Raw genomic sequence first — 11,456 nt, forward strand, 5'->3', positions numbered from 1 at the left:
CGGTGGATTCAGCACTTTGGGGGTGGAGACAGTCTGTAGCACGCCACCATCCCTTATTGGGTGACATCTGAAAGCTCTAGTCCTGATGGGCTCTAGAGCAAGCGAGATACAACCCATACCCAAATCACAGTGTGGGCAACGGGTGAGCTGAGACTTGAGTGTAGCTTACCCCGTCCACCATTTAATAAAAAATATATCGGGTATTTGTACTTTTCCATCCAATGGATGCAGCCGTGATGAACCCCCAGATAATGACGGATGTCAACGGCAACAGCAATGCCGCGAACGCCGAACTGGAGGTGAAAAAGCTCCAAGAGCTGGTTCGGAAATTGGAGCGGCAAAATGAGCAATTGAGGACGCGGGCGAACGGCTGCACTGGCAGCCCCCACATTCTACCTCCCTCTCCGGCCTACATGGCCGGGAGCTACTGCATACCTAGCCCGTTACCGACGCTACTGTGCCAGTCTTCCTTGGAGTCATTTTTCCCGTTGGACGAACCGTTCGAATATTTACATTCGCATTATGTTGATACTGCTCTCGACACGGAGGCTGATTATATGGAACGTACGGTTCTGGATGAGGTGGACATTCTGGACCTAGATGCTCTATTCTCTATTGAAGACTCTGAAGCTACCTGGTAACTATTTCACAATATCCAATGGTTTGTATAATGTAGTTGACAGGTGGCAAATTTAATCTGACAGATTTCTTTGAAACTTGCAGTCCTTATTTGCATATGACAATTGACCTGTCATATACGATGGTGATGCAGTGTTCTGTTTATTTTATAGGATATGTGACTGTTACTCTGGTATGGAATATAATGATGTACCTGCAAATGAGACTCAAATCCTAGTAGGAATGATATACGACAACAAAGCCACACCTTCGGGGCAAATTGGACAGAAATATGGAGCTGACACTTGTTCCAATATCATTAGATTTTTCTTTAGCAAACACAAAACATCGATGTGTTGCAGTTATCATAGTCAACGATTATGATTGAGCAGACGGCCACTGTGCCCTGTGAAAATGTGCCTGTTGAAATGGAGGCTAGACCGCATCAGTCTGAGACATGTCGACTTGGGGGTGGACGACTGGACACAAGAAGTGCTATAATTTTAGTGGTAAAACGTATGCATAAGAATACCCGCTGATAAAAGGTGACATTATACTTGTGACCCAATCTTTTTTGTCAAATCCATTATAGTGCCCAAAACCAATTTTGGACTGCAGTCAGAATTGGCTGCTCCACACTATGCGCCACGGTTTGCACTTGTTGGCTACAATCAATATGATTCTATTCTCAGGTTTTAAGTGAGGTTGTGGCTTGATGTACATTTTTGGGATCATAGTAAAACTGGAAAACGTATCCCTGATCTGAAACCAGGCTTCCCTGTAGGCCCATAAGGGTTGATATGGGACTATAGGGCAGTAAAATCCTCTTCATTCCTCCTCTTCTGGCTCTCATCATGTCTTCCCTGCAGGCTGTATGTGTCAGCCAAGGCCCGGCTGTGGGGGGAGAGCCCTGTTACCCCCCTTCAGTGGAGCAGACAGGTCCTGGACAGCCCCAGAACAGAGGTGGAGTCGGCCCGCTCACTGTGCCTCAGGTTGGACCAAGGTATGAGGAGGGGTGGAAACTAGGGACCGAAAAGGGTGGATAGATGGATGGCTATGTAATAGACCATAGGTTTCTATCAACCTGACAAAACGTTTAGTTTTCAAAGACTTCCTTTCAACAGATGGTTATGATTCTATTTTACTGTGTGTGTGTGGGGACATGGAGGTGAAGGGGGAGGCTAGCATTGTGATGCCTTGAGCTCAGTGTGAAACAGGTCCTCAAGTCTCAGGATTATGTAACTAGCCAACTCCAGACTATTTTGGACTCTGAGATAAAAGTACAGCACCTTGCCAGACAGTCACTAGTCACACACAGCACCAGCTACATTAAACTACACACAGTGATGGTATCGCTAAACTACGCACAACACGACCGGCGCCATTAAACTATGCACGGTGGTCACGCACAAGCGGAGTCACTCCTGAAAAGACAGCCGTATACCAACCTACAGACCCACACATTCGCACCATGGTTATGACATTGAGCACATTCATTTCACCTGGTTAGGTGATGGAGATCACATTCTAATTCATAGCATCTACCTGAAGAAGGGTTGCAGTGGAGAGGTGATGAGGTTGAATGAGAATGAGTGAGAGGCCCTGAAGTGAAGATGTGAGTGGCCAACTCTGGCAATTTAGCGGTAAAGTCAGGGTTAATGCCTCTACTCCTGAGACATTTTATGGTGTCTAATGACCACTGAGAGTGGACCTTGGGTTCATGTCTGAGAGGAAGCTGTGGTGTGAAACAGTGAGTAGATGTGACGTCTCCCACGGACTTCGCTGAAGGTAATGTATTAATACTGCTCTAGTCCTCTAAGCTCTTAATGAGAGGTGAAGCACTGGCCGCAACTGTCTGTGTGTGTGCGTCACTTTCAACAACTTAGAGTAAACACACACGTCAGCTTAATTGCATTTCTTTTTACTATTATATATTTGAAATGTATCAAATGTTTTGATATGGTTTTGCATATTAGATCCTATTTAACTTGGCCTTCAAATTATATACTTGTCATGCAACAGCTTATCGTTGCATCAGTGAAGCTGCCATTTTTAAATTTTAAATTTTATTTAACCAGGCAAGTCAGTTACGAACAATTGTTATTTACAATGACTGCCGAGGAACAGTGGGTTAACTGCCTTGTTCAGGGGCAGAAGGACCGATTTTTATCTTTTCAGCTTAGGGATTCAATCTAGCAACCTTTCGGTTACTAGTCCAACGCTCTAAACACTAGGCTACCTGCCGCCATTTCATCAGTGAACTACAGCCAAAATAATGGGAACAACAACATAAAGTGTAATACTTATAAAATATACTTTTATCCCTCATACTAGTGTTTCCTTTATTTTGGCAGTTACCTGTATTTTACTACAATATATTGCTGTAAGGATCTATACTAGAAGCCTGTATATTAATTCCACAGTAGCTGTAACTGCAGGAAAAGCCTTCCACTGCTTTCACACTTGACCTACTATCTGCCTGTTGCTACGTTCACAGGGCCTCCCTCAGCAACCAGAGGGGTAACCATGGTTACCGTGTTTACATGAAAGGCACCTCGCCTCGATGCTGCTAAGTGGTTTATATTCTCAGTGACAGGTATAACATAACCCCACTCTATCTGGTGCAGGGATATATGCAGCGCTGTGTTCAGCAGCTCACAGTCGAACCACCACACAGAGAGAGAGAGAGATGATTTGCTTTCTCAGCTCTGCAACATTTATTAATCATTCTCCTCTCTCTTTGTTCTTTTGATCCACCACATCTCCTCTAGATAGATTTCTGTAAATATGCTAAGCGGGTGTTCATTCCTGTAGGTCTCCTCTATGAATATATTTCAGAAGGTGTGTGTGGTCGCTGCTCCGTCCCTGGTCCTGGCCCGTGCTGAATGGGTGTGTTGAGCAGTGTGTGTGTGAGGTTGTGAATGCAGCTTTGTCTCCTGGGCATTGGACAGCAGATGTGTTCCCTGGCTGCTACTGAATAGTGGTTCTGTGACTGTCACAGCAATGTGACGCGCTGGGTGTGAGGTAAACAACCACTTCACACTGCTGACCTCTGTTCCTTGTGAGGGGCCCGGAAAGCACTGACAGCTGTGTGTGTTTTGGGGGTGGTCTGATAGAGTATGACATTGCCTTTTCCCCTCCCTCCCATGCGTAGTCCATAGGTGGCGGGGGGTCTTCTCCAGCCACTCTTCCCCTGCTCTCCCCCTGAGACGTGTAGCTGGAGTGTCCCCCCTCAGTGCCTCGTTCTCCAGGTCCTGCCCCACCCCTCCGCCCGCTGACAGACCTGGTAAATACACACACAGATTACTATGTGACATGGGTACATATTGCCATAATGTTACCATAATATTACCATATGACATTAGTTGAACTAGAGGTTTTTCAACCTTGCAACCTGATCAGGAGAAACTTGTCCCTATTGAGCAGGAATCGTCTGCGCCCTATTGAGCAGAATCAGGGCCATATTGAGCAGAAAAATCCTGGGCCGTGTTGAGCAGAAACTCAACACTCCTGATCAGTTCACCAGGCGAGGAAACCCCCTGGTTCTTAGACATGAGGGTTACTCCATCCATGATTACTTCTTAAACATGGTATTTCACAATTGAAAAAAATACCACAGTCTCTTCATTGGAATAGTTACATTTTTTTCTCCATTGAAACAACTCTCCATGATTCTCTCTCTCTCCCTTTTATCCTGTCTCTGTCCCCTCCCTTTATTTCTCCCTCCATCAGCCTCATTCTCCTCACCCCTCCATCCTCTCCTCCACCTGTCCCTGACTCCTGTAGGGAAGGCTGAGAGAATTCCCACATTCCTCCCAGCCAATCACTCAGCCAATCGCAGTAAGCCTCGCTCGCTCCCCCGCTGGCTCACGTTGTCTCAGTCTCTATGTCATGTCAAGGTTTGCGTCTCAATAGCCTGTTTGAAAGAGCTTCCTCTCCTTGTCTCCTCTCCTTCGTTCCTGCTGATGTTAGACATATGGACTGGTGAAATACCTTAAGTTTCACCTACTGGCTGTCTTGTCAGATCAGAATAGAGGTGGACACAAGAAGAGAGGAGAGGAAGCTGTTATAGACTATTGAGAAGCCCCCAAGGTCATCATTCATCATTTGTCACGGCAAGAGAAGGAGTGTTTCAGTGTGTGTTCAGTTTCTGCTACTTCAGGTGTTTGCCATGTGAAGTTCAACATAGTGCGATGGTGAGGGGATAGACTTGAGTGGAATAGTCCCTTTGGTGAAGGAAGCGCCACATGTCACACAGCTAGGTCGAGCCTGTGGGATCTGGTTGGCGGCCATAATGGAAAATGGCCATGGGGGCTTGGAGTGGCCATAAACACAATATGGCCTTTTCTTGCTTTGTCTGTGATTTCTGGTGCTTCTGGTGCTTCTATCACCAAAGGTACAATTCCATGACGTGGCCTCCCTACTAACAGTGACTCGGCAATGTTTCTTAAAGGGAGAGTGATGTTTTTTTGCTGCCAGTGTGCCTCTATCTAAACTAATCTTGCTTTTCATCTGGTCAGTTTTCTTTGTGTTCATTGTTAATGTAAAATCTCTGCAATGTAATTTGTCTGTGATCTGACCTGAACTGTGTTGTTGTGTGCTGAAGGCCGCAGCCTCCGGCGGTTCCTCCTCAGCCCCCAGTCTTCCATGGACAGTGAGCTCAGTGCCTCCGAGCTGGAGGATGACGCCATTACGCAGGGATACAAACTGCAGGACCTTGTTGACGTCCAGGTCATGGCTCGTCTGCAGGAGGACAGTGAGTCCCTCACCCTTTATTAAAAACTGTTTTGGTGTTGTCACATAGTTGACTATATATTGTTTTACATAGTAAGAGGTGAGTTTTCCCCCATTTCTATGTAAAAGTGTGGAAAATGCTTTATAAATCAGAACTATTATTAACTATTGAATAGGTGACCTGAAAGGGATTAACTCTGGGCCCCAAGATTAAAAATATGGCCCAGAGTTGTTACTGGTCAGTTCAAGTGGTCTTGGTTTCCTGGCCATATTCTTGCCCTTTATTGTTCCTCTCTGTCCTTATCTTCCTCTGTCCTTCTCTCCCTTCTAACACTAACCTGTGATACAAGACCTCAGGCTTCATCCAGGCTTTATTAACCTTAACCTCAGGCGCAGAAGGTGACGACTGATTGTGTGCGCGTGCGTGTTTGTGTGTTTGCGCTTGTCCGTATTTCCCCCTCCTTCAGGTCTTCGTCAGGACTACGCCACCACCTCCATCAACCGCCGCAGCGCCAGCTTCTCCTTCCTCTCCCTTCAGCACAACGGCGAGGCTGACCTGGAGGAGGAAGAGGATGAGGAAGAGTACGGGCAGCTACCTCCTCCCCAGCCCCGTCTGACCCGTGTGGGACCCACCCTGCAGCGCGGCCTCTCCCACTCCCACACCTTCTCCAGCATACGGGACTGGAGGAGGAGCACAACCAGCCTCTCCAGCCCCTCCAGCCCTCAGTACCCCTCTGGAGGATTCTCCTATCAGCCCCCACCCCCACCCCAGGCCCTGGCCAGCCCCACACTCAGCACCTACACACCCGAACAACAGGGCTTCAGGCCTGGATCAGGTGAGCAGGCCTGGCCCATGCAGGTACTTGGGTTGCGTTCATTAGAGAAAATGGGAGATTTTTTTTTTTTTTTTGGGGGGTAGTTGCACTGGACTCCTCCATTTTGTATGTATGTGTGTGTTCTTCTGTTCGGTGTCTATTGGACTCAACCCTGGCCCTCTGTTTAAATGTATGAAATCTCACACTTTCTAATAAGAATTCTTGCTCTGCAAGACTCTCTTCTAATAATGTTTGTTTTCTGTGTATTTATGTTCGCTATATATTTTGGGGATCACATTTGGAATGCAGATATGAGTACATTTTTCAAACAAGCCTTGTTTTCTTGATGGAACATTTGCATAACAAAGTACAATATTAGTAGGGCTACAAAATAACTGACACACAACATGATGGCCCTCTTATGAAAGTTATACTAATCTATTTCTAGGTTTGTTTTCAACTTGTCATTGTTTATGTTAATGGAGAAAGAGGTCATTTTAAGGTCACGCACTCGTTAGTTACTACCGTAGGTACTTCCCTAGCCCGTTGACTGTACTGGCAGATTACCAGGGATGTGCTCACTGTAAGCCTCTTGAGACACTGACTGTTCCGTAAGCTCTTGGAGGCTATTCTGTTTCTGTTCTGGGAGCTGAACCGGAGAGGGACACTGAATAGAGGGTGGTGAGATTACAGGAGATGTTTCTCTTTGGGGCCTCAACACTGGTGTTCTTCAAGAGAGACTAGTGAGTGGCACGTAATTCCTCTTGAAGAGGGCTCTATGTGGAATCTGAAATGATAAAGTCTTAGTCATCTAGATCTGTGGCCTTGAATTCATACAGGAATATTGTGTGTGTGTGTGTACATTCTATTTAGATAAGCTGCGGAGGAGCATGCCCAACCTGTTCAGGGCTCCCAGTGTGCCGAGTCCACTGAGCCCAGCCAATCACATCGGCTCTCCTTCCACCCTTCGGAACAGTCTGAGCTTCGACTCGTCCAATGGGTTGGCCAGCAGGCTACAGTCCTCCAGTGAGATACCGTCTTCTTCTTTGTTTTAGCTCTCACCATACACATACTAATAAACTGCAGGGCTTGATTGACTTTCCAGAATTCATCAAATTGAAAATGATCATTCTAAGTAGGTAGTCCATACATTGTACAGTACATCTGAGGAAAACATTAATATTATATCAATCCATTAATCTGTATATGATCTATTGTCAACCCTCTCCCCACTAGTCCCTTCACCCAGTCAGTTGCAGAACAGAGTCCAGAGTGTGGGGAACTTCCAGTCGTTGTCACGGCAACCTCTCAAAGCCACAGCCTACGTCAGCCCCACTGTGAAAGGGCCAGTTACCATGCCGACCTCCACCAGTCTGCAGTCCCTGAGCGGCATCCCCCTCCCCAGTAAACCAGCCGTGGGGGTGGGGGGCACTCCTACGCCCCCCCGGAGCAGTCTGCCCCGCCCCGCCTCCTTTATTGGGACCAGCTCCACACCTCGAAGCAAGATCGCCCAACCCACACGCAGGTAGGCTACTGTAGGACACTAGGGGAGCGCCAACAAGCTCAAAACTAGGTTCTTGTTGTCTGGGATCATAATTTCCTATTTTTCATCTCAATCTGATCTTCTTTTCCCCAGTTTATTGACGCCTCCTAAGAGCTTGTCCAGCCTGAGTGCCCTACGAGACGGGAGCTGGAGGGATGGCTGCTACTGAGAGAGGGATGAATGGAGAGATGAGATTCAGAGAAGAAGAAGAGCTGGCAATGTAGATAGACCCTGCTGGTTGGGGTCACTCACTGCCACACAAAGTCTTCTTGGGGAATTGAGAAGGCAGGTCAACCAAACTATAGGGAATAACAACCTTGTGTAGAACGCCCTCATGATTGGGTATGTGAGGTGTGGTCAGCACTCAAAGTCAAACATGCATTCTCCACCTGTCCAATTTGGTCTGTGCCAAGGGGAATCCCCCTGTTGATATTTTTATGCACTAACAAGTTTTAACCGCTATGGTTACATTAACATACTAAAGAAAGAGCTGCCACTTAATTTGTTTTTTTTACTTTGGAATTCTGATTAATAAAAGGTGTATTTTCTCTTAATGGAGAGCACCAAATATGCTGCTAAAAAAAGTCTAAATCACTCCCTATTGTCTGGGTGGGTGTATTTGGTCTAATTTTTACATGGCAAGGTATATTTAAAATAAATCTTTTATGATTAGTGTTGAGACTAAAGTTAACTTTCAGTGTGCATTGTTGGGATGCTGATCGTATTGATGCAATATTCTTCATGATTTATTTTAAATGTTTATGTGAAGCATATTAACCAAATTTAAAGCTAATGTCTGAATCTGTTTACAAAATGTCTCACCAAGACAGGGAAATGACTTCAAGTTGTGTTTTGGACACTTTTTAAACTATAAAGATTCACTGGTATATCTATCAAATATTTGTAATTGTTGCACTGATTGTACAAGTGTGAATTGAAATGTAATTGATTTTGTTCCTTTTATTTGTGATATTGCACTTTTATGGTTAATTATAATTTTGTTGTTGAAGAGCACAGGGTAGATGTTTGTTTTTTTGGGGATGAAGGATTACTTTTTAAAGATCACTTACATTGCATTCTCTGTCTGTTTAATACTTTTTTCACTATTTCAAAAAAAGCAGGTTAGTCTTCATGGCACACCTCACCATCTCTTTCTCCAAAACATTTTTTGACTGTATTTAATTGAATGAGTGTAGTTGTTTTAAAAACTAAAATTAAAGATTTTCAAATTATAAAAAAAGTTATTTGGACCTGATATTCAATTCTGTCTCTAGAGTTAGTAGGCTACTGGTTATTTTCACAGGTGAAGTTCTTACAGTTTCTCTATATATGTCTGATTGTAATTCAGTTTCCGTATCAAATGTCATGTAACGCTTTCTGTTTTAAGCCTATCCCAATCCTTACCTTAACATTTCACCGTTAATGCCTAACCTCAAAAATGCGGAGTTAATGTCTAAGCACTTAGAAATTTGACGTTTGAGTTACGTGGATGAACGTGTAATTCTGATCTGAGACTGTGAGCGCTAGTTTCAGCATTACTAGAGTAGCCTACATCGGATAGAGTATTCTATTTTGTCAGTTCGCAATATTTTAACAGGCAAGGCCGCAGGCATATACCTGTAGGCCTACTGTGCATAACATGTTCAAAGTTCTAATAAAAATGTCGTTCCCATACCGGGAGTCGAACCCGGGCCGCCTGGGTGAAAACCAGGAATCCTAACCGCTAGACCATATGGGAGGTTGGAAAACGTAGTAGTAATTTAACAATCAAATTAATAGGTAAGCTTATTGGTACTGTAGAATGTTATTTCCGAACCCTTGAGGGTCCCAACAGTACACTTTTCATTATAGCCTTGGTAAACAGGGTTTGGTGATTAATCCGGGGTTACAATAAAAATATGTACTGTTGGGGGTATTCGAGAAGTGATGTAAAGTACTTAAGTAAAAATACTTTAAAGTACTACTTAAGTAGTTTTTTGGGGTATCTGTACTTTACTATTTACATTTTTGACAACTTACTTTTACTTCACTACATTCCTAAATAAAATAACGTACGTTCTACTCCATACATTTTCCCTGACACCCAAAAGTACTCGAACTCGTTACATTTTGAATGCTAAACAGGACAGGACACGCACTTAAAGAGAAAATCCCTGGTCATCCCTACAGCATCTGACCTGGCAGACTCACTCAACACAAATGCTTTGTTTGTAGTGATGGGTCGTTCGCGAACGAGTCGGCTCTATGAGCCGGCTCTTGTAGGGGAACGTTGGGAGCCGGCTCGCATATCAGAAGAGCCGAATCTATTTATAAAAAACTTTTTTTTTTAAAGATATGAATCATCAAAATACTTAAATGAATATAATTAACTAATTCAAATAACGAAAAAGTAAATAAAATAATATAGCTCTAAATGCTCAAGCGCACACACATTCGTTCTGACTGTCTGCTCAGACCAATAGCCTCACCTGTTGTTCCTGTCAATCAGACACACAGTATCAACCAATGAACCAATGCGTGAGGGAGGGCCGAACCAGCTCACTCACAGTCACACACTTAGCAGCTGAGGAGAGAGGAAGAGCTGTAAAATGAGTCGGAAGCATAGTAGCATTTGGATGCATTTTAATAATGTAGACAATGTTAGAGCACAATGCCGGTTCTACGCACAACCTACGCCGGCATATGCGAACTGTGAAGCTAGCTGTAGCGGAGCTTCGAGAAACTAGCGGGCCTGCTAGTGATTGTGGTGGAGCCAGAACGCCCACACGTGGAGCTGTATCCACTCAGTCAAGTAGGCCTACTCCGCGACCCACAGCTACGCAGTCTTCTATGGACCAGTTTATCCCAAAGTAGCAAACAATGCCAACTATGTTGCAAAACAACGCCACATCGATATTGGATTGGCTAAAATGATTGCCACAGATTTCCAGCCATTTTCGATCATGGAGGACAGAGGTTTTAGAAATTAGAGCTATAGTCTAAATCCAATGTACACAATTCCAAGCAGGAAAACCCTTTCAAAACCTATTAACTCACTTATTCCACAACTTTATGAGAGCACACAGGCTTCAGTGCGGGAAAGAGTCCAAAAAGCTACTGAAGTTTGCCTTACCACTGTCAAAGGTAACCACTTCTTACATGTCGGTTACATGTCACTTCATTGAAGATACCCACGGCTTACTAAAGTAATGACAGGGAGACTGCATAGCGAGAGCATAGTGGATCCGTTCCTACTGAGAGGGTCTTCTTGAAAACGGGACAAATAATTACTGAGAGAAGAAAACGCATCAGGCCCTCGAAAGTGAGGCAACTTTGATACTTAAGTATATTTGAGCAATTAGACTTACTTTTTGATACATAAGTACATTTAAAACCAAATACTTTCAGGCTTTTAATCAAGTAGTATTTTAGTGGGCGACTTTTACTTGAGCCATTTTATATAAAGTATCTTTAGTCAAGTATGACAATCGGGTACTTTTTCCACCAATGTGTTCGAGGAGCAGGGTTATTAAGAAACACTACTATAGAGAACATCACGTTCAATGATTTTTAAATAAAACAGTTGTTCCCATACCGGGAGTCGAACCCGGGCCGCCTGGGTGAAAACCAGGAATCCTAACCGCTAGACCATATGGGAGGTCTTGAAATGTGAAAGGACTATAGACAATTTGTTCCGTCTACTCGGGACGGATGACATATTTATATTTAATTTTGTTATTCGATACATTCTTCTCATATTCTTTATA

The 11,456-nt window shown here is 44.2% G+C and overlaps 1 protein-coding gene and 2 non-coding genes across 5 annotated transcripts; 1 reads left to right on the forward strand and 2 right to left on the reverse strand.

The window, feature by feature from the left end:
* The first annotated feature begins 20 nt into the window (after positions 1–20).
* Positions 21–8,965, forward strand: LOC112235912 (SLAIN motif-containing protein 1). 3 transcript variants are annotated; one of them, XM_042323907.1, is made up of 9 exons: positions 22–637; positions 1,488–1,621; positions 3,773–3,904; positions 4,351–4,458; positions 5,225–5,374; positions 5,820–6,188; positions 7,041–7,193; positions 7,404–7,692; positions 7,804–8,965. In XM_042323907.1, exons 1-9 carry the CDS (start codon positions 222–224, stop codon positions 7,877–7,879), a joined length of 1,827 nt encoding a protein of 608 aa, XP_042179841.1. In that variant the 5' UTR covers positions 22–221; the 3' UTR covers positions 7,880–8,965. The 3 variants fall into 3 exon arrangements, with proteins under 3 accessions (XP_042179842.1, XP_042179841.1, XP_042179843.1); XM_042323908.1 differs by lacking the exon at positions 4,351–4,458 and having other exon boundaries at positions 21–637; XM_042323909.1 differs by lacking the exons at positions 3,773–3,904; positions 4,351–4,458.
* A 411-nt stretch (positions 8,966–9,376) lies between these two features.
* On the reverse strand, positions 9,377–9,448 carry trnae-uuc. Its single transcript has one exon. It is a non-coding gene; the product is annotated as a tRNA-Glu (tRNA).
* A 1,827-nt stretch (positions 9,449–11,275) lies between these two features.
* On the reverse strand, positions 11,276–11,347 carry trnae-uuc. Its single transcript has one exon. It is a non-coding gene; the product is annotated as a tRNA-Glu (tRNA).
* Positions 11,348–11,456: the final 109 nt, after the last annotated feature.

This window comes from Oncorhynchus tshawytscha, linkage group LG07, assembly GCF_018296145.1.
Source record: "Oncorhynchus tshawytscha isolate Ot180627B linkage group LG07, Otsh_v2.0, whole genome shotgun sequence".
Classification (NCBI taxonomy): Eukaryota; Metazoa; Chordata; class Actinopteri; order Salmoniformes; family Salmonidae; genus Oncorhynchus; species Oncorhynchus tshawytscha.

Coding starts and splice junctions, on each gene's coding strand:
- LOC112235912 (XM_042323907.1), top strand. CDS start 222: ATGGATGCAGCCGTGATGAACCCCCAGATAATGACGGATGTCAACGGC. Junction 4,459..5,224: donor CAATCACTCAGCCAATCGCA/GTAAGCCTCGCT, acceptor TGTGTGCTGAAG/GCCGCAGCCTCCGGCGGTTC. Junction 5,375..5,819: donor GGCTCGTCTGCAGGAGGACA/GTGAGTCCCTCA, acceptor CCCCTCCTTCAG/GTCTTCGTCAGGACTACGCC.